This window comes from Phoxinus phoxinus (genome assembly GCF_949152265.1).
Source record: "Phoxinus phoxinus genome assembly, chromosome: 8".
In the NCBI taxonomy this organism is placed as follows: Eukaryota; Metazoa; Chordata; class Actinopteri; order Cypriniformes; family Leuciscidae; genus Phoxinus; species Phoxinus phoxinus.
Genome location: NC_136883.1, coordinates 36239171 through 36265248, shown reverse-complemented (window position 1 = coordinate 36265248; position 26078 = coordinate 36239171). Strand labels below are relative to the sequence as shown.

Genomic DNA, 26078 nt, shown 5'->3' with positions numbered 1-26078 from the left:
ATATAAATGTAATGAATTATTATTATTATTATTATTATAAATTTCCCCAAGTCATCAAGAAGCAACTTGTAATAAAAGTGCAGATGATTGTATTTTATCCACATCAATCAATGACAGATTTTATTCCATGTTTTCCACTTCACTGCTGAAATTTCCAGTGGGGCGTTTACACGACACCGTATTCAACCATAGACAGTATATAAGAGTATTCAACTAAAAACTGGAAACTTTAACGTTCATTTACACGACAACGGCTTGAAAACAGCTTTGGGGGGCTTAAAACGCAAACTTATGAAAACAGGGTTCAAAGTGCAAGTATTTAAATACGATTGTTTTGAAAACTTTGTAAACCACAAAAACATGAATCTATGGTAAATATATGACAACACGCGCACGCTTATTAGTGCATGTCTCGTTACGTGATATTTTGATAATGCTGTCGTCTACTGTACGTGAAAAACACATACTTTCCCGTTTTTACTACATCGTTGTCGTGCAAGTACCCTACATAATTTATAAAAAATCTAATGATTAATTTTGTTGCCATGGATTTTGTTATTGCTAACAAAAATTGTTGTCCCAAAAGACAGAGCTCGTTTCATAAACAGAAAGTTCAGTCACAGACTTTTAAACTGCATTAAAAGCACTGGCCATAAAAATACACTGAAAAGGACCAAAGAAAAAATATATGAGTGTGAGAGATTTTTCTTTCCTGGCTAAAGACATAACAGAACACAGTTAACATATGCATTTCCATCTCTGTAACCAATTTCAATAAAACTACAACCAGTTTCATTAACAATAGGGTGAAAAAATATTAACATTTCACCAAAGCTCAATTAGAATCAATTCTTTTGGAGAAAAAAACACAAAAAGCTGAATTGTGCATGTAGCAACTGCTTCATCATTCATGTATGATACCAGAACACAAGTTTTTTGTAGTTGTTAAAAAAACCTGCATCATACTAAAGCCAGAAATGCACAAGGCCTGTCTACAGGCCTGCTGTAGTGTGACAAAAATAAGCAGTCACTCTGAGAGGAGAAAAGAGAGGCCAGGGCAGGACAGAGTCCAGGAGAGACGGTTATTTGGCAACCCTGCAATGCCACGCTGAGGGACTTTCGTCTTGCAACCGCTTCATTTTCTTCCCGAAGAAGATCCACCAGCAGACACCGATCAGAACACACACCACAGACTCCACATAGTAACCGTTCAAAGTCGTCACACACACGCCGCCCTCTCGCACACAGAGCTGTTGACAATATAAGAACAGGTTAAAAAGTAGAGGCATAGTTAAGTGCTACTAAATGTGAGCCTGGATCACAAAACCAGTCTCGAGTCGCACGGGTATATCTGTGGCAATAGCCAACAGTACATTGTACGAGTTAAAATGATAGATTTTTCTTTAATGCCAAAAATCATTAGGATATTAAAGTAAAGATCATGTTCCATGAAGATATTTAGTAAATTTCCTACAGTAAATATATAAAACATGTATTTTTGTGAGTGAATGCAGCACAATCGTGAACATAAATGCTCATTAATAATCATTAAAGGAGATTTTCTCAATGTTTAGATTTTTTTGCACCCTCAGATTCCAGATTTACAATAGTTGTGTGTCTCGGCCAAATATTGTCCTATCCTAACAAACCACACATCAATGGAAAGCTTATTTATTCAGCTTTCAGGTGATGTATACATCTCAATTTCAGAAAATTGACCCATGTGACTGGTTTTGTAGTCCAGGGTCAGATATAGCTAAGCTAACACGTGTAAATAGAAAGATACCGACCCCTGCTTCTTCAGCCGATCCGCACGTCTGACCCGGGGCTCCCTGACACTCCTTAAAGGTCAGCGGGTCAACCAGCCATAGAGCGAGAGTGGAGGGCCAGTTCCCTCCCAGATTAGTCAGGGTGTTCAGAAGGGTCATGTATGTGCCACCTATCACTGGGTCACTGACCTTGGCATGAAAGGCCATGCACGCCACATACATGCTGTACACCGCCACCTAGTGGAGAAAGACATTCTGCAATTAATAGAAGTACAAAATCCAACCCCATTTAAGTCAAAATAGTCAATGAATCACTTAAAGGTGTCACGATACACACGCGGGGAAGACAGATCCAAGTGCAGTATGTTTATTAAAGTGTAATCCAAATCGTAGTATCCAGGCAGGGGTCAAAATCCAATAAAGCAATCCGAAACACAAGAAACAAAACAAGAACAATCCAGGAAACAGACATCAGAAGTGTAGTGACAAACCATAAGGACTCCGTGACAAACACTAGAACAGACAGGGTATATATACACAAGTGCTAAACGAGGTGACGAGAAACAGCTGAACACAATGAACAATCAGTGACAGACAGGATGATGGGAATTGTAGTTCCTAATGTGAATGACACCGTGGGGAAAGAGGACCTCTAGTGGACACCAGGGAACATAAAACAACACTGTGACATAACCCTCTTCCTACGGAGCGGCTACCAGACACTCCAAGACATAACAGACAAAACAAGAGTCCAGGTGGGAGGTGGAATGGTGGAGGATCAGGGGGCTAGATGGGGTACCAGGTCCATGAAGGGGAACTGGAAAAATGGGTGACAACTTAGCCGGCGGCCAGGGCGAAACCGACAGTCCATCGGGCGGCCAGGACGGAGAGACGTCAGTCCATCGGGCGGCCAGGGCGGAGACGTCAGTCCATCGGGCGGCCAGGGCGGAGACGTCAGTCCATCGGGCGGCCAGGGCGGAGACGACCCCTCGGGCGGCCAGGGCAGAGACGACCCCTCGGGCGGCCAGGGCGGAGACGACACCGGCTCAGGAACCGTCACGGACACCGGCTCAGGAACCGTCACGGACACCGGCTCAGGAACAGTCACGGACACCGGCTCAGGAACAGTCACGGACACCGGCTCAGGAACAGTCACGGACACCGGCTCAGGAACAGTCACGGACACCGGCTCAGGAACAGTCACGGACACCGGCTCAGGAACAGTCACGGACACCGGCTCAGGAACAGTCACGGACACCGGCTCAGGAACAGTCACGGACACCGGCTCAGGAACAGTCACGGACACCGGCTCAGGAACAGTCACGGACACCGGCTCAGGAACAGTCACGGACACCGGCTCAGGAACAGTCACTGACACCGGCTCAGGAACAGACACCGGCTCAGGAACAGACACGGACACCGGCTCAGGAACAGACACGGACACCGGCTCAGGAACAGACACGGACACGGACACCGGCTCAGGAACAGACACGGGCTGAAGCAGAGTGTCCGGGGTTCGAACTGGACTGGAGGCTGCCATCTTGGTGTTGTGTGCAGCCCAGGCCGCAGGACAGCAACCATATACAAAGTGAAGACGGCCCTCTTGACCGTGGCAGGACTGACGGGAACAACCTCCGGCACGCATGCAGTACCGCCACTGCATAAAAGAGAAAGACAGCCCTCTTGGCCGTGGCGGGACTGAAGGTGGGCAGCTCCGAGACACTCTCAGGGATTACAGCGGGCTGCATGGGGACAACCTCCGGGATAACAGAGGGCTGTACGGGGACGACCTCCAGAACCACAGCGGGCTGCATGGGGACGGGCTCCGGGACAACAGCGGGCTGCACGGGGACAGCCTCCGGAACGACAGCGGGCTGCTCGAGGACGACCTCCGGGACGACCTCCGGGACGACAGCAGGCTGCTCAAGGACGACCACCGGATCTTTGAGGAGACTGGAGGTATTCCTCCTCCTCTGCCTTTTCTGATGGCGAAGTGCAGGCTCTGGGCTGGACGGAAACCGCGGCGAACAGAGCTCTGGGCTGGGCGGAATCAGTGGTGGATGGAGCTCTGGACTGGACATCACCAGCCCAGGGTCGAAGAGGGGCCAGAGTGGAGAATGGTGTCGGGATTCCTCTCGACCACCTCCTCCACTGCGGCCTCCACGGGTCCCGCGAAATCTGACCAACCGGGTCCCCTCAAAAAATTGTCTTCTCTCCCATTCGGTGGCTGGGGAAGAGACATTAAAAAACATACTGCTGGAAAGAGGACCTCTAGTGGACACCAGGGAACATAAAACAACACTGTGACAAAAGGAGAACTCCGGTCAATTTTAACATTGAGCTCAATTTTTTGTAAATTTGGAGTGCAATACAGAGAACAACGACAAAAATCGGTGTTGCCTACACTGTGTTATCCTCTTTTTAAAATTTGCACCCTATTGACTTGAATGGGGTCTAATTTTAAACCTACTTTTATTTCTCTTATCATCCTTGATGTGTCATACAAGTGCCCAGCCATGTTGAGTGAGTACAATCTGACTGCAGTAGATGTGAAAGATATGAATAAAAATGATGTTATTTCAGCCAGCGCACATACCTGTATTTAGTTCCTGTTTTCGGTCGAAGTCCAAAGTAGTCGATTGTCGAGTTCACGCGCATAGGTTTAGTTACCTATGATCACGCGCGTGAACTCGACAATCGACTACTTTGGACTTCGACCGAAAACAGGAACTAAATACAGGTCTGTGCGCTGGCTGAAATAACATCATTTTTATTCATATCTTTCACATCTACTGCAGTCAGATTCACTCGTGTTCACTCTGAAGGAATCACTCAACATGGCTGGGCACTTGTATAACACATCAAGGATGATAAGAGAAATAAAAGTAGGTTTAAAATTAGACCCCATTCAAGTCAATAGGGTGCAAATTTTAAAAAGAGGATAACACGGTGTAGGCAACACACGATTTTTGTCGTTGTTCTCTGTATTGACAGCACTCCAAATTTACAAAAAATTGAGCTCAATGTTAAAATTGACCGGAGTTCTCCTTTAAATAATATTACATCATGAAATGGTAGTTACATACCTATATATTTATGTATTTACTTTTATTTGTATGTATACTAATATAGAATGATATAGTGTAATTTGTGTGTGATTTATCTTGAAATAGTTATTTTTTTATAACATTATATTACAGGTTTTCTCTTTATTATTTCATTTTGTAACATTATTATTATACATGTATATAAAAATTTCATTTGTGAATTGTTACTGTTATATTATATAATTATAATTATTATAGATATGAATACATTTTAATATATTGTTATATCATTATATTACTATACATACACATGCATAATATATAGATATGTAAACATATGTATTTATATATAGGATGCAAACATGTGTGATTTTTCTTGATATTTTGTACACATTAAAAATAACACTTATTATATTATAGGTTTTCTCTTTATTATTATTAAATTTTGTATATACCGTTGTATATATATTATTGTTGGTATAAAATTCATTATTATTTATTATAAAAGTCATTATTTAAATTAAATTCACGCTTTTCACAACACACATCCTTTCAAAGCAGCTTTACAGAAAATGCCACTTTACAATTTAGAGAAATCTGTTATCAGAGGAAACTATGAATTATGTATATCAGAAATGTATATTTACAGAATCACAGTTAGCTAAAAATTATTAATTTAAACAGTGTAATAATTTAAGGCAGAAACAATGAGGCCATTGAAGTAATGAATACTTGTTTGCCAACACATTTAGAAAGATGTAGCATTGATGCATGTTGATTCAGTGAAACTGCTGACAGAATGCATATGAACTAACCTGATGGGCAGCGTAGCTCAACAGCACAACAGCGTAATAATACAGCGGAAATCCCTGATCCTGCCGAACACTCGGGGTCCACCAGACCAGCAGGGCGTACTCTAGACCAATCAGCAGCCTTCGAGGAACACAAGCCACACGCTTCCTGTTTCTGTGTACACCGCATGCATTCCCTCTAATGATCGATCACACATGTGGCTGTACATCACAGCTCTTCAAGTCAAGAGTCAAGGCATGCGTGTTGTTGTTTTTAAGTCTTCGCAGAACCATATTAAACCATATATATATATAGGATGGGATGATGGGATGAGGGAATGATGTGTAAATGGGAGTGTCTCGAATGGGGAAGGTAATATAGCCAGAGAGTTCAAATGTTAATTCCTCTCTTCCAGTTCGTCCAGTTTCTCCAGTCTTACTACATAATCGATATCTGCCAGCACAGAAAAGTTAGTAAACACATTCTTAAAATAGTCCAAGTGACCACAGTGGCTCAACCTTAAGTTAACAAGCGACGAGAATACTAGAAAACAACGACTTTCTTTATTCAACTCTTGATTTTCTTGTTTGTGGGGCTCTGAGTGAGTTCATGTAGTGTAACAGCGCAGCGCTTCTGGGTTGTACATCAGAACAGAACAACCATTTTTTGGACAGAGGCTCATTTTCCAGCTCCCCTAGAGTTAAACAGTTTTACCATTTTCTAATCCATTCAGCCGATCTCCGGGTCTGAGACTTTTAGCATAGCTTAGCATAGATCACTGAATCTGATTAGACCGTTAGCATCTCTCTCCAAAAAATTACCAAAGAGTTTTGATATTTTTCCTATTTAAACCTTGACCTTTCTGTAGTTACATTGGAAAATGGACAGTTGGAAAATGAGCCTATTTCCAAAAAAAATTTAGTGTTCTTTTAAGGTTGAGCCACTGTAGTCACTTGGACTATTTTAACAATATCTTTAATAACTTTCTGGGATGCAGATATTGATTACATAGAAGCCTGTGAAGAAGTGAGACAGATTTCATCAAAAATATCTTAATTTGAGTTCTGAAGATGAACGAAAGTCTTACGGGGTTGAACAACATGAGGGAGAGTAATTACTGACAAGAGTTTTAATTTTGGGGTGAACTAACCCTTTAAAAATAGGGGTGATCATGCTTTTGCAGCCCTAAGTTATGGAATAACCCGGTTTACTAGTCTGGTCATCACCAGACCAAGCTCAATCTTTTAAGATTTAACATTAGTCTGGAGAGTCTGCTCTGTATTTCCACTGCACAAGAGGCGTGATCAACAGGCATTCAAATGACTCTGTACATAATTGGATAGTCCTTCAACCAATCAGACGCGAAAACTCAAATGCAGCAGCAAATGGCATCGAGATGTTTGCAGGTCAGACGCGGCCTTACGTTTCACCCGTTTCAATTGAAACGGGCCCCGCTCTCCAAGGGGGCCCCCAACAGACCAGCAAAATCCTATTTTCAGCCATAATGTCTAAACCATCCAAGGTAGATTGACCACGAGCTACGAGGTTGTGAAACTAAAGTTTCTGCTCAAAGCCACAAGGTATGACCTTGTTATTTGCGATCTTCTGGAGAAATACTGATTGGTCGAACTCGCGCCGTGGTTACCATGGCGACGTATACCGCCCCCGCGAACGGCTTAAGCGATCTGAAGTATAATATCGGTAGTTTATGTGTCTACACCTTTGCCTTTTTTGCCGTTAGGTTAAAATGTTACTTTGAGGAGGAAATTTGAGGGGATGTTTGAGCTGTTTTTTTTTTAAAGTCATCCCACGATCCCAGACAGCTGAAAATATACTACACAAATCTTTAAGCAGTGAAGTTGCCCTGCGTATAATTGTATATAGTTTTAATAAAATACGGTTGGATTATTTCTATGTTGAGCTGCCTGTTCATGAAGCTGAAAGTGCACGTAATAAAATAATATACCATTGATGCAAATCAACAAATTTTTCTGCTCTATTATGTTTCTGTTTTATGTGGGTAGGGCTCCATATTAGTTATTGAAATGGGCCCCCAGATGCTTAACGTCGCCGGTGTTTACATTTACATTTATTCATTTAGCTGACGCTTTTATCCAAAGCGACTTACAAATGAGAGCAATAGAAGCAATTAAACTAACAGTAGGACAACAGTATTTAAGTGCTATGACCCTTCGCAGTTCAATCTAACGCAGGATTTTTTTATAATTTTTTTATAAAGATAGAATAGTGGAGAAAGAGTTAGTGTTACTGGATCAAGTGCTGTCGAAAAAGATAGGTCTTCAGCTGTTTTTTAAAAATGGCTACAGACTCAGCAGCTCTGATTGAGTTAGGCAGACCGTTCCACCAGCAGGGAACAGTCATGGAAAAGGTCAGAGAAAGAGATTTCGTGCCTCTTTGAGATGGCACCACAAGACGCCGTTCGCTTGCAGAGCGCAAGTTTCTGGATGGCACATAAGTTTGAAGTAATGAGTTTAGGTACAGGGGAGCAGTACCAGTGGTTGTTCTGTAGGCAAACGTCAATGACTTGAATTTGATGCGAGCGGCAACTGGCAACCAGTGCAATTCTTTGAGGAGGGGAGTGACGTGTGCTCTCTTCGGCTCGTTGAAAACCACTCTAGCTGCAGCATTCTGGATCAGTTGCAGAGGTTTGACAGTGCAAGCTGGGAGACCAGCCAGGAGAGCATTGCAATAATCTAGTCTGGATAGAACAAGTGCCTGAACAAGGAGTTGTGTAGCATGCTTTGATAGGAAGAGCTTGATCTTTCGGATGTTGTATAAGGCAAATCTGCATGACCAAGCAGTGCTAGCAATGTGGTCTGTGAAGTTCAATTGATCATCAATTACAACTCCAAGGTTCCTGGCTGATCTTGATGGAGTTATGGATGACGAGCCTAACTGAATGGTGAAGTGGTGATGAATTGCTGGGCTGGGATTACAAGTAGCTCTGTCTTCGCAAGGTTTAGTTGAAGGTGGTGGTCCTTCATCCAGCCGGAAATGTCTGTCAGGCAGGCTGAGATGCGAGCGGCTACCGTCAGATCATCAGGCTGGAATGAGAGGTAGAGTTGTGTGTCATCAGCATAGCAGTGATAGGAGAAGCCATGTTTCAGAATCACAGATCCTAGTGATGTCATGTAGATGGAGAAGAGAAGTGGTCCAAGCACTGAGCCCTGAGGCACACCAGTAGCTAGATGTAGGGTTTTAGACACCTCACCCCTCCACGACACCCTAAAGGACCTACCTGAGAGGTAAGACTTGAACCACAGGAGTGCAGTTCCCGAGATGCCCTTCCTCTTTAGGATTGACAGGAGGATCTGGTGGTTAACTGTGTCAAAGGCAGCAGACAGATCCAGCAGGACGAGAACTGAGGATTTGGAAGCGGCTCTTGCAAGTCTCAGTGCAGTGTCCGCTTTTGAAGCCAGACTGATTGTTGTCCAAGAGGTTGTTCTGCGCGAGAAAAGAGGAGATCTGGTTGAAAACGACTCGTTCAAGTGTCTTTGCGACAAATGGAAGGAGGGATACCGGTCTGTAGTTTTCTAGATGTGCTGGATTTAGAGTGTTGCAGGTTGTGCAAATAAAAACATGAAAGTTAATGGTATTTACACCCACTCGAGCGATTTGTTTGCTAAACTAAAGAAGACGTTGAACATCGTCGAGAGGTTAAAAGGAATCGGAGTCGTCGCTTCTCTATTGTCATCGTGTTAAACCCGCCAATAGCACGGCAGGTGGATAAGCCAGTGTGTGATTGGTTCCCGAAAATTTGTAAAGGAAGCAGGATAGATAAATGTACAGGTTTCCAGTCTGAGCTGGAGGCCGAAATCAAATCGCTGGCTTACGGCTTACATCAGATCCGGCCAAACTTTGTCAATTTTTAAATCCACTTTGAAAACGTATCTTTTTTTCAATTGCTTTCAATATATCTTAATTATCTTTTTTTTTAAAAATTTTTTTACCTTAGTTCATAGGTTTTACCGTAGTTCATAGGTTCAAGCACTTTGGTCAACACCGGTTGTTTTTAAACGTGCTATATAAATAAAACTGTATTGTATTGTGTGGATTGTGGGGATTGTTAGTACCTAATTGGGAAGGCCTCGTAGAAAATGTCCAGTGGTCGTGGACCAGCGGTATATTTGCTAATAACCAGAGGCAGCAGGATCTGCAGAGGCACCATGGGAACCGCCAGCAGAGCCAGTTGCTCTTTAGGGACCCCGGCTTCCATCAGCTTTAGCCCCGTCACAGCGTCCGCTGCAGAGAAACCAATCTGAAAGCAGAGACCAAGAGGGAGGAATTAGATCAAACTTTTTAGCGTATTTTAATGCACTTTGTAGCATTTTTTATTATATTTTTATGAGCCATTGGAATGGAATTTCATTCATATGTGAACACTAAATGTACAGCTGAAAAGCTATCTATCTATCTATCTATATATCTATCTATCTATCTATCTATCTATCTATCTATCTATCTATCTATCTATCTATCTATCTATCAAAGCTGTTAAAACAGGAAGACGGATGATCACAGTGAGCCTCGGCTAAGACATTACCTTAGCAGTTAGCAGTAGAACACAGAAGGTAAAGACTGTGGGCATTTTAATGATGGACAGCAAAAGTTTGTAAGTCTCCATAACACCCTGCGTCTCCTCTTTAGGCTTCTTGGTATGATGGTGACTGACGTTTTCCTTTTTCAGGACAGCGACCAGAGTGGTAGAGACCATGAACACGATCCCCCAGAAAAACAAGAAGTCTGAGACGGAGCAGAACAGAACAAAGTACAGAGTATCAGTAAACCTGCATCTCAAGTCACATGATTTCATTTATTTAGGCCTGTTTTAATACTGAAAAAAGATAAGGTACCATATATATATTTATTTATTTATTTATCTGTTCTGATTGGCTGTGCACGCGCAGTGAGACTCTGCCCACATGAGGTTCTGATTGGCTGAGGGTTTTGATTGATTTGTACGCATCCCGCAGTCGCATCGCGTCTAGTGTGGACAGACAAGTTATTTGTCGCTGGATCTTATCGCATCGCGTCTGGTTAGGACACGGTGTGATGCACAAAAGAGTGTTTCAACCTCACTTTGTTGAATCTTGGATCTCTGTACCTCTGCTTTGAAGGTAGTAATTCGAACGCATTATGCAGGATATGAATAGGGTTAGAATAGAAACCATGTTATTAGCCAGCCTTAGCAAATTGTTATTATTTATAGCTTATAAGCTGAATCATAAAGCTGCTCAAGAGGCTGATCTACAATCGGAACTATACGGTTATCCGGACCACACGTGTGTTTTAGTCCCGTATAGTCCGTATAGTCATCCCTGATTGGTCTTAACCTCAGTGACGGGTAGGTTTAGGGGCGGGGTTAGGGGTAGGCCATCATATGATTGGTCTTAACCCCAGTGACGGGTAGGTTTAGGGGCGGGGTTAGGGGTAGGCCGTCGTATGATTGGTCTTAACCCCAGTGACGGGTAGGTTTAGGGGCGGGGTTAGGGGTAGGCCATCGTATGATTGGTCTTAACCCCAGTGACGGGTAGGTTTAGGGGCGGGGTTAGGGGTAGGCCATCGTATGATTGGTCTTAACCCCAGTGACGGGTAGGTTTAGGGGCGGGGTTAGGGGTAGGCCATCGTATGATTGGTCTTAACCCCAGTGATGGGTAGGTTTAGGGGCGGGGTTAGGGGTAGGCCATCGTATGATTGGTCTTAACCCCAGTGACGGGTAGGTTTAGGGACGAAGTTAGGGGTAGGCCATCGTATGATTGGTCTTAACCCCAGTGACGGGTAGCTTTTACAGAGAGTATCAATATGATCATTCCAGGATAACACATCATCTATATTCACTCCTAAATATTTGTATGTTTAACCGGTCTGATTTTTTCATTATGAATAAAAACAGGCATTATATGAGTGTCAAATTTAGACCCAAATATTATCTCCTCGGTTTTACTCGTATTAATGACAAGAGCATTATTCACACACCACTCTATCAATACAGTCACACCCTGTAGATGAAGCCCAGGACTGTCCAAGTCATTCAACACAGATATTGTCATCAGAATACTTTAAAATACTGATTTAACAGTTCAACAGTCGTCTGTATATGGGGGGTATATTGTATATAATAGGGATTGACATCCAACTGTACAAGTTTTGACACCAATCTGTCAACCTGTATTGTATTGAATGCAGAAGAGAAATCCAGAAACAAGGTTCTTACAGTTGTTTTGGATTTATCCAAATGTTTAGAGATGATATGCAATAAAGTGGCAACTGCATCTTCAGTACTACAACCTTTCTTATAGACAAACTGCCAAGTTTATCTTCTTTAACTATTTGAACTAAATGCTTATAATCTCTCTAGACATTTCCCAATCACAGAAGGGCTATTGGTCTAAAGTCTTTACATTCTCTTGGACATTAACTTTTAGGTAATGGCCAGGTATGCGGTCATCCATCTTCAGTGTGTCAACTGAAGCTTGAAATACTGGTTGCTACACCGCGCCAATCATGTGCTAAATTCTTTAAAAGACCTGCAAGACATTCATCTGGACCAACAGCTAAATAAAAATATGAATATCTCACTGATATATTAAAATCTTACTAATCCCAAAACACACACACAATAATGATATACCTGAGAGCGTTACAATGCCCCGTTCCTGCGGCTCAAACCTCATATACTTGTTGCAGAAATCGGCAGACTCCAGAGCCAGAAAAAGCACGTTTCCTAGGAAGTATCCAGCCGTCTGACCCACAGAGTTACAAGTGGAAGCATAACCCACGTTCTCCCGGGACAGCATCGTAAGAGCCCAGCCATCCACAGCGATGTCCTGCGTGGCAGCGAGGAACGCCAGCATGAAGAACACAGCGGTCAGAGTGATCACATCAGGACCCTTCTGCCCATCCGTCTGAAGCATCGAGTCCACCGCGAACGACAGGTAAAGCATGAAGAGACCCAGCAGGTACTGAGTGGGAACCAGCCACGACTTCCTCCTGCCAAACCGCTTCAGGTACAGCGAGTCCACCAGAGGAGCCCAGAGCAGCTTCAGACTGAAGGGCCAAAACACAAAGCTGAAGTACGCCTGGTCCTTGAAGCTGACGTTCTTACTCTGCATGATGAGAGGGATGCTCCCGGCCAATCCTAAAGGAATTCCCTGAAGCACATACAGGAATAATAACAATGCAACATTGCTCAGTTCTCCATTGATCCCATTAGACACTTTCGTTTGTCCATCATCCCTGTCTGAGTTTTGAAGAAGAGTCTCCTCATCGTCCTCCACTTCTAGAGTGGACTCTCTTGCACGCATGTCTGAGTTGGGCATCACAGGTTTCCGCTGCCTCCCGTTCTTGTGTGTGATTGATTTAGACAGCTCCATCTTAATCTGCCAGAAAAATCACTGAAATTAACTGAGTTTGCTTACAATTCCGCTTTGGGTAAAAAGTCTTGACTGTTTTCATGTAGGCTGAACACTATGCACTATGCATGTATTTTCCTCTACACACGCGTCTCCAGGCTTCTGCTTCCCATGTAAAGCAGTGTTTACTGTGTGTGTGTTAAAGGTGGGGTATGTGATTTGCAAAACGGCCAGTAGATTTTGAAAATACACAACTCAAATGGTCCTACCTTCTTTCCTTTGACTCCACCCATTCAAAGAACATGGGCCAATCAATGGTACGACCGATTGATTGACGCACTTACTGTCCAATGATTCTAGGTGGTCTTGGAAATGATTGGCTGGAGTTTTTTGAGTCCTGCCTGCTCCACAGATGATTAAATTGCTTAATTTTTATTTCAGTGCTTCTAACTCAGTGGCTGTAAGTGAGTTAGGAATAGGATTTTAAGTGATTTTGAAAAAATGGCCAAAAAAGAGAATTACATACCCCACCTTTAACTGTAGTCTCCGCTCTCATTCAAAAGCTCGGGACTGACCGGAGTCAACAGGAGCGGCCGCAAAAACAGGGGCGGATTCTGAGGAACGGACTGAAGATAACGACCGAGCGAAATCGGTTAGTAGGCTACTACTAGTAATAATAATTCGTTCCTAAAAGCGTTTAATTTCAACACAAAAACTCAGACATTGAGAAATTGAATGAACATCAGAAGGAATGTTGTTTTAACCGCGGAAAGACGTCAGTAGCCTACACTCCGCTTCTCAAGTTCAAATCCTCACATGTTAATCTACTAATGCCTAGTTCACACTACAGGATTTTAAGCCTGATTTGCAAATCGTTGAGCTCGCCGACAGGTCGGGTTGTTATCGCGTGCAAATCGCGGGGGATTAGCGGCCGATGAACGCTCGCCAATCTGTTAGTATGAAAGAGCCAACAACGCATCAAAGACGCTCGCAGACGCCTCGCGGACGCGTCGCCGAGCCCAGAAAAATATCTAGCATGCTAGATATCTGGAGCTGTCGCACGACTCAACCACATGTGATGCCATGAGCTACAGCCAATCAGAGCAAGGCATGGGTTGAGGTCACTGGGAAAATACCGTTTCTATATACTGTCTATGGGATTTTTTTTTTCTTCTTCTCAGAGCAAATCATCGCGCAAACAGTTTGCAGCACTAATTTCTGTCTGACGTCCATATTCAAACAAAGACTCGAGTGTTGTGCACTTGTGTTCTTCTTCGCTGGGTAGTGGCGCGCGTGCTGTATTGCGTCATTTCCGGTTCGTTTTATCGCGTGATTTCTTCGTGATAAAACGTGGTTTGTAGACAAGATAGAATCGTTGGGTGACAGAGTTGTTGTCACCTCGTGTAGTGCGTTACCTCCTGTTGCGGATCAATCACGTTGTGTCGTGTGGTGTGAACAGCTCAACAACTTGAACACTCCTGATTTCACAGAGAGCAAGTCATGTAGTGTGAACTGCACAGTTCAGCCCAACGTTTTAAAATCCTGTAGTGTACTGTGCACTTGCCTTGACTCTCCTGACGGCTTTGTCGGACAAAATGGCGAAGTATGATTGGTCAGATCACAATCAAGCTCCCTGCTAAGGGTCAATTAATGCCTAGTTCACACTACAGGATTTTAAGCCCGATTTGCAAATCGTTGAGCTTGCCGACAGGTCGGGTTGTTATCGCGTGCAAATCGCGGGGGATTAGCGGCCGATGAACCCTGGCCAATCTGTTAGTATGAAAGAGCCAACAACGCATCAAAGACGCTCGCAGACGCCTCGCCGAGCCCAGAAAAATATCTAGCATGCTAGATATCTGGAGCTGTCGCACGACTCAACCACATGTGATGCCATGAGCTACAGCCAATCAGAGCAAGGCATGGGTTGAGGTCACTGGGAAAATACCGTTTATATACTGTCTATGGGAATTATTATTATTTTTTCCAGAGCAAATCATCGCGCAAACAGTTTGCAGCACTAATTTCTGTCTGACGTCCATATTCAAACAAAGACTCGCGTGTTGTGTACTTGTGTTCTTCTTCGCTAGGTAATTTAATTTGCCTTTAAGGCAAGTGCACACTACAGGATTTTAAAACGTCGGGCTGAACTGTGCAGTTCACCCTACATGACTTGCTCTCTGTGAAATCAGGAGTGTTCAAGTTGTTGAGCTGTTCACACCACACGACACAACGTGATTGATCCGCAACAGGAGGTAACTCACTACACGAGGTGACAACAACTCTGTCAGCCAACGATTCTATCTTGTCTACAAACCACGTTTTATCACGAAGAAATCACGCGATAAAACGAACCGGAAATGACGCAATACAGCACGCGCGCCACTACCCAGCGAAGAAGAACACAAGTACACAACACGCGAGTCTTTGTTTGAATATGGACGTCAGACAGAAATTAGTGCTGCAAACTGTTTGCGCGATGATTTGCTCTGGAAAATAAAATAAAAATTCCCATAGACAGTATAAACGGTATTTTCCCGGTGACCTCAACCCATGCCTTGCTCTGATTGGCTGTAGCTCATGGCATCACATGTGGTTGAGTCGTGCGACAGCTCCAGATATCTAGCATGCTAGATATTTTTCTGGGCTCGGCGACGCGTCCGCGAGGCGTCTGCGATCGTCTTTGATGCGTTGTTGGCTCTTTCATACTAACAGATTGGCGAGCGTTCATCGGCCGCTAATCCCCCGCGATTTGCACGCGATAACAACCCGACCTGTCGGCGAGCTCAACGATTCGCAAATCGGGCTTAAATCGGGCTTAAAATCCTGTAGTGTGAACTAGGCATAAAACAACACAAGTTGTCGACCAATGTGCGTAGCTTTACAATGTCACACAGAAAAAAAAGAAGAGAAAAATTGATTACACCTTAGCAGAAGAGCTGAAGGCCTGAGCAGTGCCACAGACTGACCGACTCCATCACGCCGCATTGCTGCAGTAATTCAGGTAAAAGGAGCCGCAATTACCAGTGCTGTACATGCTCGTACTTTTCACGATCATACTTTTCAGTTGGCCAGCATTTCTAAAAATCATTTTTTGTATTGGTCTTAAGTAATATTCTAATTTTCTGAGATACTGAATTTGGGATTTTCATTTGTTGTCAGTTATAATCATCCAAATTAAAAGAAATAGGCCTAAACATTTGAAATATATCAGTCTGTGTGTAATGAATGAATATAATATCACTTTTTGAATGGAATTACTGAAAAATAAACTTTTTCATGATATTCTAATTATATGACCAGCACCTGTAGTTAGGCTATTTATCGTCAGCAAACTGTGATATATGAGCAATGACATTTTTTTGGAGGGTTTATCATCCTCGTTCACGTCTGCAGTATCTGAACCTGACGGCATGTTGTTTATAGAGGAAGAACTACAAAATAAAGCCCCGCCCACTGTTAAAGGGTAGCATGCTAGGCCAAAATAGACAAAAGTGTTTTTAATTCACATACATACAGAACTGTTTTATGGAAAGCTTAAAATAACTGGAACAAATCTTCATTTTATTCGTTTGTATTTAAGAAATGCCTTTATTGTATTTTATTTATTAATTTTTACATACTTTGGGAATGTTGATAAAAACGTCTTTGAAACAAATTACAAGTATTTACAACAGTCCAAAATCACTGCAACCCTCTCTCATATATACATATGCTATATAATGATATGACCTTAAACAAATGAAAGAGGATATTTAATGAGCGTTACAAAAATAAAGTAAATGTTTATTGGTATACAGTATTTTAAAGGGATACTTTCCTTAAAAATTACAATTTTGTCATTCAGCCCATGTTGTTTCAAACTTTTGGCTTTATATTAACTAGTCAGGTTTGGGGGGAAAAGCAAGATGAGTGAATAATGACAGAATTGTCATTTTTGGGTGAACGATCTTCATAAATTTCCCCAAGTCATCAAGAAGCAACTTGTAATAAAAGTGCAGATGATTGTATAAATATCCACGTCAATCAATGACAGATTTTATTCCATGTTTTCCACTTCACTGCTGAAATTTCTAATGGGGCGTTTACACGACACCGTATTCAACTAAAAACTGGAAACTTTAACGTTCCGACGACGGCTTTTGGGGGGGCTTAAAACGCAAACTTATGAAAACAGGGTTCAAAGTGCAAGTATTCAAATACAATTGTTTTGAAAACTTTTTGTAAATCACAAAAACATGAATCTGTGGTAACTATGACATCATGCGCATGCTAATTAGTGCATGTGTGATGTGTCGTTACGCGATATTTTGATAATGCTGTCGTCTGTACGTGAAAAACACATACTTTCCCGTTTTTTATACATCGTTGTCGTGTAAACATACCCTACATAATTTATAAAAAAAATCGAATGATTCATTTTGTTGCCATAGATTTTGTTATTGCTAACAAAAATTGTTGTCCCAAAAGACAGAGCTGGTTTCATAAACAGAAAGTTCAGTCACAGACTTTTAAACTGCATTAAAAGCACTGGCCATAAAAATACACTGAAAAGGACCAAAGAAAAAATATATATGAGTGTGAGAGAAGAGAGATTTTTCTTTCCTGGCTAAAGACATAACAGAACACAGTTAACATATACATTTCCATCTCTGTAACCAATTTCAATAAAACTACAACCAGTTTCATTAACAATAGGGTGAAAAAATATTAACATTTCACCAAAGCTCAATTAGAATCAATTATTTTGGAGAAAAACACAAAAAGGTGAATTGTGCATGTAGCAACTGCTTCATCATTCATGTATGATACCAGAACACAAGTTTTTTTAGTTGTTAAAAAACCCTGCATGCCAGAAATGTACAAGGCACAGGACCTCAAGTATTTGTAAGACAAATGCTTGATTAAATAGGCAACCGAGCAGTGAATGTCATGCTGTTCCTGTCATGTATCGTGTATCTGTTGTGTGTCTCTTGATCTTACATTTGAAATTAAAACTCTGGTTTTTGTGCATAATGGAATGCATATGCAGCTAATAATTTAATAGTACAGTATATTCATCTATTTCAGTCCTCAAGAGTTTAAAGCCCGTCCACAGGCCTGCTGTAGTGTGACAAAAATAAGCAGTCACTCTGAGAGGAGAAAAGAGAGGCCAGGGCAGGACAGAGTCCAGGAGAGACGGTTATTTGGCAACCCTGCAATGCCACGCTGAGGGACTTTCGTCTTGCAACCGCTTCATTTTCTTCCCGAAGAAGATCCACCAGCAGACACCGATCAGAACACACACCACAGACTCCACATAGTAACCGTCCAATGTCGTCACACACGCGCCGCCCTCTCGCACACAGAGCTGAAGACAATATAAGAACAGGTTAAAAAGTAGAGGCATAGTTAAGTGCTAACACGTGTAAATAGAAAGATACCGACCCCTGCTTCTTCAGCCGATCCGCACGTCTGACCCGGGGCTCCCTGACACTCCTTAAAGGTCAGCGGGTCAACCAGCCATAGAGCGAGAGTGGAGGGCCAGTTCCCTCCCAGATTAGTCAGGGTGTTCAGAAGGGTCATGTATGTGCCACCTATCACTGGGTCACTGACCTTGGCATGAAAGGCCATGCACGCCACATACATGCTGTATAGCGCCACCTAGTGGAGAAACAAAATCTTTATATTGTACAATATATTGTTATATACCAGTAATTATATTATTATAATACATAATATATAGACATGTAAATATATATGTATTTTTTATTTTTATATATATTTATGTTTTTTTCATTTGAGTTATGCTATTATCATATTATATAATTATAATATAAAAAATACATTTAAATACACAAATATATCAAAGTAAACGTGTGTGTGTGTGTGCGTGCGATTTACTTTTGATATATTGTTATTTTATATATATATATATAATAGGTTTTCTCTATTTCATTTTGTGATGCATATCTTTTTTTTCATTTCTGAGTTATGTTATTGTTATATTATATGATTATAATATGGTTTTCTCTTTAAAGAATTCATTATTATTTATTATAAAAGTCATTAATTAAATTAAATTAACATTTATTTGTATAGTGCTTTTCACAATACACATTTCAAAGCAGCTTTACAGAAAATGCCACATTACAATTTAGAGAGATCTGTTATCAGAGGAAACTGTCTGAATTATGTATTTCAGAAATGTATATATACAAATCACAGTTAGCTAAAAATTTATTAATTTAAACAGTGTAATAATTTAAGGCAGAAACAATGAGGTCATTGAAGTAATGAATACTTGTTTGTCAACACATTTAGAAAGATGTAGCATTGATGCATGTTGATTCAGTGAAACTGCTGACAGAATGCATATGAACTAACCTGATGGGCAGCGTAGCTCAACAGCACAACAGCGTAATAATACAGCGGAAATCCCTGATCCTGCCGAACACTCGGGGTCCACCAGACCAGCAGGGCGTACTCTAGACCAATCAGCAGCCTTCGAGGAACACAAGCCACACGCTTCCTGTTACTGTGTACACCGCATGTATTCCCTCTAATAAACGATCACACATGTGGCTGTACATCACAGCTCTTCAAGTCAAGAGTCAAGGCATGCGTGTTGTTGTTTTTAAGTCTTCGCAGAACCAAGCTCCACAGTACCTATCTGAACTATTACATCCACTCTCTGTCAACATCACTCAGATCGGGGAACTCTGATCTACTATCTGTTCCTAGAACTAGACTTAAAGGGATACTTCACTGATTAGCATTAAGCTTTGTATCAGTAGAAACCCGGTAGTATTTTCGAATGACCGTGCTCGTGAAGTGGGCGTGATGTGATTCGGGAACTTGAACTTCCTTTCCAGGTCCACTTTAAGGTGCCAGTCTCTTGCACTGGCGAGGAGCCCACCTGGGGAGTGTGGCTGCTGATGTGGCTTCTCCCCAGCTCTGACAAAGGAGATGGTTTGCTTGGAGGGATGCTGACTCTTACTGCTCTGAATCGCTGCAATGATTGTATCTGCCAGAGCCCTGAGGACTTAGTCATGTCGCCAGCGATACCGACCATCCCACAAAGCCTTTGGACAGCAGCTGAGGATATGCTCCAGTGTGCCAATCCTTTGGCACAGTTGGCATGCTGGTGAGTCTACCAAGCCCCAGCAGTGTAGGTTGGATGGGCTAGGTAGAAGATCGTACACCGAACTGATGAGAAACTTGATGCGCAGTGGTTCAGAGCTCCACAACTCTGCCCAGGTGATCTTGCGCTACTCTGCGTTCTCCCACCTAGTCCAGGCGCCTTGCTGTTGCATACCGACCATCTTGGTCAGGCGGTCTTCCTCCACCTCTGTCCACACCTCGTCCTGCACCAACTGACGCTTCCCCCAACCACTTACTTTGTCATAGCATGGCTTAGGAAAATTGCCCAGGCCTGCACGTCCCACTGCCACGTTGCCAACTAAGACACCAAGCCTCAGCGGCGCCTTCGCTCTATCCACCGCTACCTGAGCCTGCCACTTCCTTCCCGTCTTAACGCAGATTCCAGCTGAGGAGACTTTGGCATTGGATGAATCTCGGTACATCAAGACCTCCCTGGTACGAGTGACCTTGAACTCCTTGGACAAGCTGCTGATGGGAAGCTGCAGCTTGGTGGAATGGCCATAGAGGGCGATGTTACTCAGGGACCGTGGGAGCCCTAAACACCTCCTGAGGAACTGACTGATGGTTCTCTCCAGTGCTTCTACCAGATTTTATACTTTCCTGGAAGCCCCAACTTGTTGACTGCAGTGAGCCAGTTCCTCACGTCGTTTCTGGTTTGTCGGAGAGCGGTTGTGTCCTTCAGGAAGCTGTCAAAGATCTTTCCCAAGCTCTTGACTGGTCTTTCGGTTACTGATGGAATTTGTGACCCCTCCAAGGTAAAGCGGAACCGGTCGGCAACTTTGCCTTTCTTTAAAACCAGGGACATGGACTTCTTTCTTTAATCCTCTTGGCCCCCTTGGGAGCATAGGGCATCCACCATGGATCTCCACCTCACTCTCCTCTTTGGTAATGACTTTACTTCTTGCCAGGAGGTCCCCGTATTGGTCAGTTCATTAAGCGTGGACCGCCTCCAGTTGGATTTAGGTCTCCATAGCTTCCTCTTGCCTTGGGGATTATAGTCCAGAGCTTGTCTTGCTATGTTCCTCGGATCCTTCCTAAGTGTGTGACCGATACATCCCCACTTTCTAGATTTGATTTCAATGTGGATTTGCTCCTGGTTCATGCGTCTCCACAGGTCTACATTTTATATTTTGTTATTCCACCAAATCCTCAGTATGTATCTGAGACAATTGTTAATGAACACTTGTAATATATCAATGATTGATTTGGTGGTTTTCCAGGTCTCACAGCCATATATAGCAGGACAGATTTTACGTTTGTATTGAATATTCTGATTTTGGTGTTTCCTGGGACCTGGACTTGGCTGGCTTAAAGCTCATCCTTGCCCATAGGATGAGGCGTTGGAGCCCCTGAAGAAGCCATCTGCACCCCAGAACTGAAGCTGCTGTCACGGTAAGGTCATCCATGAAGGCTCTTATGGGTTGCCGAGTACCAGATCTAGACATGGGGCCTCTACATTCCACCTCTGCTGATTTGACAGTCATGATCATGGCTAGAGCGAAGAGTGGTACCGAGATTTACCGTACAGCTGGTAATAATACCCTCCTCTAGCCGTTGCCAGGCAGATGTCACCGTTCCTGATGAAACTCTCAATCTGAAACTGCTGTAGTAGTCTAGAATGAGGTTGCGGATCGTCTCTGGCACATGATGTCTTGTCAGAGCTTCTTTGACTAGCTTGTGGGGTATAGACCCGTAGGCGTTGGTAAGATCCAGCCAGAGTAAGGCAAGGTCTCCTTTGCCTCATGAATCAACTGGCTCACCATCCTGTGTGCTCTAAGCATCCAGGTACTCCTGGGACTCCCCTCTTCTGCACTGAGGTGTCTATGTACCCGTTCTTCAAGAGAAACTCCATTAGCCGTTGGGACACAATCTTAAAGAAGATTTTCCCTTCGGCGCAGAGCAGCGAGATTATACGAAACAGCTCGATGGTGCTTGCATTCTCTTCTTTGGGTATCCTGATCCCCTCGGCTGACCTCCATTGGGAAGCCGCCTTCCCTCTCTGCCAAAACACCTTCAGGATTTTCCAGAGTCGAACAAGTAGCCTTGGGCACTGTTTATAGACCCTATAAGGTACTCCGCTGGGACCAACATCTTGCTGCCATTACCGCCTCCTTCACCTCTTTCAAGGTGGGCCCGGAGATGTTCAACTGGGCCTCTGGATCTGGAGGTTCGATGAGCTTCTCGCAGGGGCCGAGGTCTTGCTCCCTAGCAGTCACTGAATGTAAAACTAAGGTGGTAGTTCATCTCCTCTGCAGAGCACGTGAGATTGCCGCTTTTCTTCTGCCCCAGGAGTCTCTTAGTGAACACCCACCTCTTAGTGAAGCCAAAGGGGTTTGAGATAAATGCCTTAAGCCTGCGGGCTCGCTCCTTGCCCTTTTTTTCGGTGCCACTCGGCCCGCCTGAGTGTGGTGAGCCTCCTCGTTACAATCTCTCTGAGTTTTTCCTTCTCCTCATATAATAATTTCACATATCTACTACATACATGACCCAATTTAAATACACTCATCTTTCCAGCGGTGAAATATCCCTTTAAAAATAGGGGTGATTGTGCTTTTGCCACCCTAAGTTATGGAATAACCTCCTGGCTTACATCAGATTCGCCCAAACTTTGTCAATTTTAAAACCAAATTTGAAAACGTATCTTTTTTCACTTGCTTTCAATATATCGTAATTATCTTTTTTTAATAATATATTTTACCTTAGTTCAAAGGTTTTCCATTTTATTGATCTTTATTTTGCTTTACTGTTTTCTATCTAATTGTTTGTTTCCTTGGCTTTTGACCAAGCACTTTGGTCAACACCGGTTGTTTTTAAACGTGCTATATAAATAAAACTGTATTGTATTGTGTGGATTGTTAGTACCTGATTGGGAAGGCCTTGTAGAAAATGTCCAGTGGTCGTGGACCAGCGGTGTATTTGCTAATAACCAGAGGCAGCAGAATCTGCAGAGGCACCATGGGAACCGCCAGCAGAGCCAGTTGCTCTTTAGGAACCCCGGCTTCCATCAGCTTTAGCCCCGTCACAGCGTCCGCTGCAGAGAAACCAATCTGAAAGCAGAGACCAAGAGGGATGAATTAGATCAAACTTTTTAGTGTATTTTAATGCACTTTGTAGCATTTTTTATTATATTTTTATTTTATGAGCCAGTGGAATGGAATTTCATTCATATGTGAACTCTAAATGTACGGCTAATTGACAATAAAAAGCTATCTATCTATCTATCCAACAATCAAAGCTGTTAAAACAGGAAGACGGATGACCACAGTGAGCCTCGGCTAAGACATTACCTTAGCAGTTAGCAGTAGAACACAGAAGGTAAAGACTGTGGGCATTTTAATGATGGACAGCAACAGCTTGTAAGTCTCCATAACACCCTGCGTCTCCTCTTTAGGCTTCTTCTTGGTATGATGGTGGTGACTGACGTTTTCCTTTTTCAGGACAGCGACCAGAGTGGTAGAGACCATGAACACGATCCCCCAGAAAAACAAGAAGTCTGAGACGGAGCAGAACAGAACAAAGTACAGAGTATCAGTAAACCTGCATCTCAAGTCACATGATTTCATTTATTTAGGCCTGTTTTAATACTGAAAAAAAGATAAGGTACCATATACATACATCACTACTTTTCAACAGTGCACGTTTTTAATGTGTCTATTCGAATATATTTGTATAATGTAATTTATTCCTGTGGCTGTGATCAAAGCTGAATTTTCAGCATCATTACTCCAGTCTTCAGTGTCACATGATCCTTCAGAAATCATTCTGATTTGATGCTCAAGACTTTTTTTTTTATCAATGTTGAAAACAGTAAATATTTACTCATCTTCAATGCTGGTTAGGGTTAGTTCAAAAATATTTTTGAGGAAACAGTGGAAAAATGTTTTCAGAATTCTTTTATGAATTGAAAGGTGTAAAATTGTAACAAGTTAAATGTTTTTATTGTCATGTTTGATCATTTTAACGTATCACTGCTAAATAAAAATATTAATATCTCACTGATATATTAAGATCTTACTAATCCCAAAACACACACACACACATAACATTTGAATATACCTGAGAGCGTTACAATGCCCCGTTCCTGCGGCTCAAACCTCAGATACTTGTTGCAGAAATCGGCAGACTCCAGAGCAAGAAAAAGCACGTTTCCTAGGAAGTATCCAGCCGTCTGACCCACAGAGTTACAAGTGGAAGCATAACCCACGTTCTCCCGGGACAGCATCGTAAGAGCCCAGCCATCCACAGCGATGTCCTGCGTTGCAGCGAGGAACGCCAGCATGAAGAACACAGCGGTCAGAGTGATCACATCAGGACCCTTCTGCCCATCCGTCTGAAGCATCGAGTCCACCGCGAACGACAGGTAAAGCATGAAGAGACCCAGCAGGTACTGAGTGGGAACCAGCCACGACTTCCTCCTGCCAAACCGCTTCAGGTACAGCGAGTCCACCAGAGGAGCCCAGAGCAGCTTCAGACTGAAGGGCCAAAACACAAAGCTAAAGTACGCCTGGTCCTTGTAGCTGACGTTCTTACTCTGCATGATGAGAGGGATGCTCCCGGCCAATCCTAAAGGAATTCCCTGAAGCACATACAGGAATAATAACAATGCAACATTGCTCAGTTCTCCATTGATCCCATTAGACACTTTCGCTGTGTCTAACTCGCTGTTCGAGTTTTGAAGAAGAGCCTCCTCATCGTCCTCCACTTCTAGCGTGGACTCTCTTGCACGCATGTCTGAGTTGGACACCGCAGGCTTCCGCTGCCTCCCGTTCTTGTGTGTGATCGAATTAGACAGCTCCATCTTAATCTGCCAGGCATCAATCCAAATAAGTCCTTAAAACACCTGCATGTACAAGAAGAGCGATGAAAACAGTGTTGTGTCCGTGAAAAACTAGACCGATAATCGGCTTTACATATATATAAGCATTTTTCCATAATTGGTATGTTTCGTAATATCGGATACACAGATAAATGGAAATTGTGTGCATTAAAGCACAGATTTTATTTAAAAAAAGACACTTTAGGTTTTTTTTTGCACTCTATTGATGTAGAAGTGCGTTTGTTTTGTATGCAAGGCGGTAGTGCAGAAATTACAGTATTTAAAAAGTGTTAAACAGTTTGTTCAAATCAGTGCTGTCGTTATAATTGTCAAAAATAGAATTAAACCAATAGATAAATAAATATCGGTTCTGTATATCGGTTAACGGGCACATAAACATGCGAATAATTGGTATCTGTAATAAAATATAAATATCGGTCGATCTCTAGAAAAAAATAAACAGCCTTACACCTTATTGAAAGATAATTGGAAGACAAGGGCATTCCTCTTTGACATCAAAACACATACAAGATGATAAATTATTCTCATGTCACGTAAAGCTGAATAAACATAACAAATAACATCAGATTCAATACATTATCGTGCGAGATATTCATTCAAAGTGAGTTTGATTATCAGACATACTCTGAATGAGAGGATAGGCATGTAGGCATGAGATGTAAAGAAGAAGAAAATATACTGATTCATGGTTACCTTGCACTATGATGACAATCCACATGACAAGTCAAGACATCAATGAATCAATGAACAAAATGTTATACGAATGACGGAAAAAACACACCGTTCTGTGACTTCAAATGAGCAGCACTTTACTGAGACAACAACATACACGCAAATATTAAATATACCTAGTGTTTACAAGACGCAGGGAAGCGCAGTAAGTACACCTGACTGCTGAAATCAGGAGGAAGCCGGAGCGGTGCGTCAGTTAAAAGTGTCCGGCAACTTCAGCTGACGTGTCTTACAGCGTCCGTTTTTAGTTCCGCCCAGTTTCATATAATTTACACAGATATATTCTGTCTATAATGCATACATAATACATTTCACACTTTACTGACACATTAAGCTATATAGAAATAGCCGTGTCGTTGTCGAGTATTACGAGTTGCTGTGGTTATTT

The 26078-nt window shown here is 42.5% G+C and overlaps 2 protein-coding genes across 4 annotated transcripts; both read right to left on the bottom strand.

Moving 5' to 3' along the window:
* Positions 1-30: 30 nt before the first annotated feature.
* On the bottom strand, positions 31-13359 carry LOC307002375 (acetyl-coenzyme A transporter 1-like). The gene is made up of 6 exons (XM_079619956.1): positions 12261-13359; positions 10173-10372; positions 9703-9887; positions 5632-5749; positions 1791-2006; positions 31-1250 (listed from the first exon to the last, which is right to left on the bottom strand). Exons 1-6 carry the CDS (start codon positions 13000-13002, stop codon positions 1083-1085), a joined length of 1629 nt encoding a protein of 542 aa, XP_079476082.1. The 5' UTR covers positions 13003-13359; the 3' UTR covers positions 31-1082.
* A 3023-nt stretch (positions 13360-16382) lies between these two features.
* Positions 16383-25945, bottom strand: LOC307002373 (acetyl-coenzyme A transporter 1-like). 3 transcript variants are annotated; one of them, XM_079619953.1, is made up of 7 exons: positions 25807-25945; positions 24178-24961; positions 23409-23614; positions 22984-23168; positions 19345-19462; positions 18406-18621; positions 16383-18328 (listed from the first exon to the last, which is right to left on the bottom strand). In XM_079619953.1, the coding sequence occupies exons 2-7, from the start codon at positions 24917-24919 to the stop codon at positions 18161-18163; spliced, it is 1635 nt and encodes a 544-aa protein (XP_079476079.1). In that variant the 5' UTR covers positions 24920-24961; positions 25807-25945; the 3' UTR covers positions 16383-18160. The 3 variants fall into 3 exon arrangements, with proteins under 3 accessions (XP_079476079.1, XP_079476080.1, XP_079476078.1); XM_079619954.1 differs by having other exon boundaries at positions 25740-25864; XM_079619952.1 differs by having other exon boundaries at positions 16384-18328; positions 25652-25942.
* Positions 25946-26078: the final 133 nt, after the last annotated feature.

Excerpts from the sequence above, each read along its gene's own strand:
- LOC307002373 (XM_079619953.1), bottom strand. The coding sequence starts at position 24,919 with ATGGAGCTGTCTAATTCGATCACACACAAGAACGGGAGGCAGCGGAAG. Across the intron at positions 23,615-24,177 it reads GGGCATTGTAACGCTCTCAG|ACTTCTTGTTTTTCTGGGGG; the intron begins GTATATTCAAAT and ends GCTCCGTCTCAG. Across the intron at positions 18,622-19,344 it reads TGAGCTACGCTGCCCATCAG|GTGGCGCTATACAGCATGTA; the intron begins GTTAGTTCATAT and ends TTTCTCCACTAG.
- LOC307002375 (XM_079619956.1), bottom strand. The coding sequence starts at position 13,002 with ATGGAGCTGTCTAAATCAATCACACACAAGAACGGGAGGCAGCGGAAA. Across the intron at positions 9,888-10,172 it reads TTCTACTGCTAACTGCTAAG|ATTGGTTTCTCTGCAGCGGA; the intron begins GTAATGTCTTAG and ends CTCTGCTTTCAG. Across the intron at positions 5,750-9,702 it reads TACGAGGCCTTCCCAATTAG|GCTGCTGATTGGTCTAGAGT; the intron begins GTACTAACAATC and ends TGTTCCTCGAAG.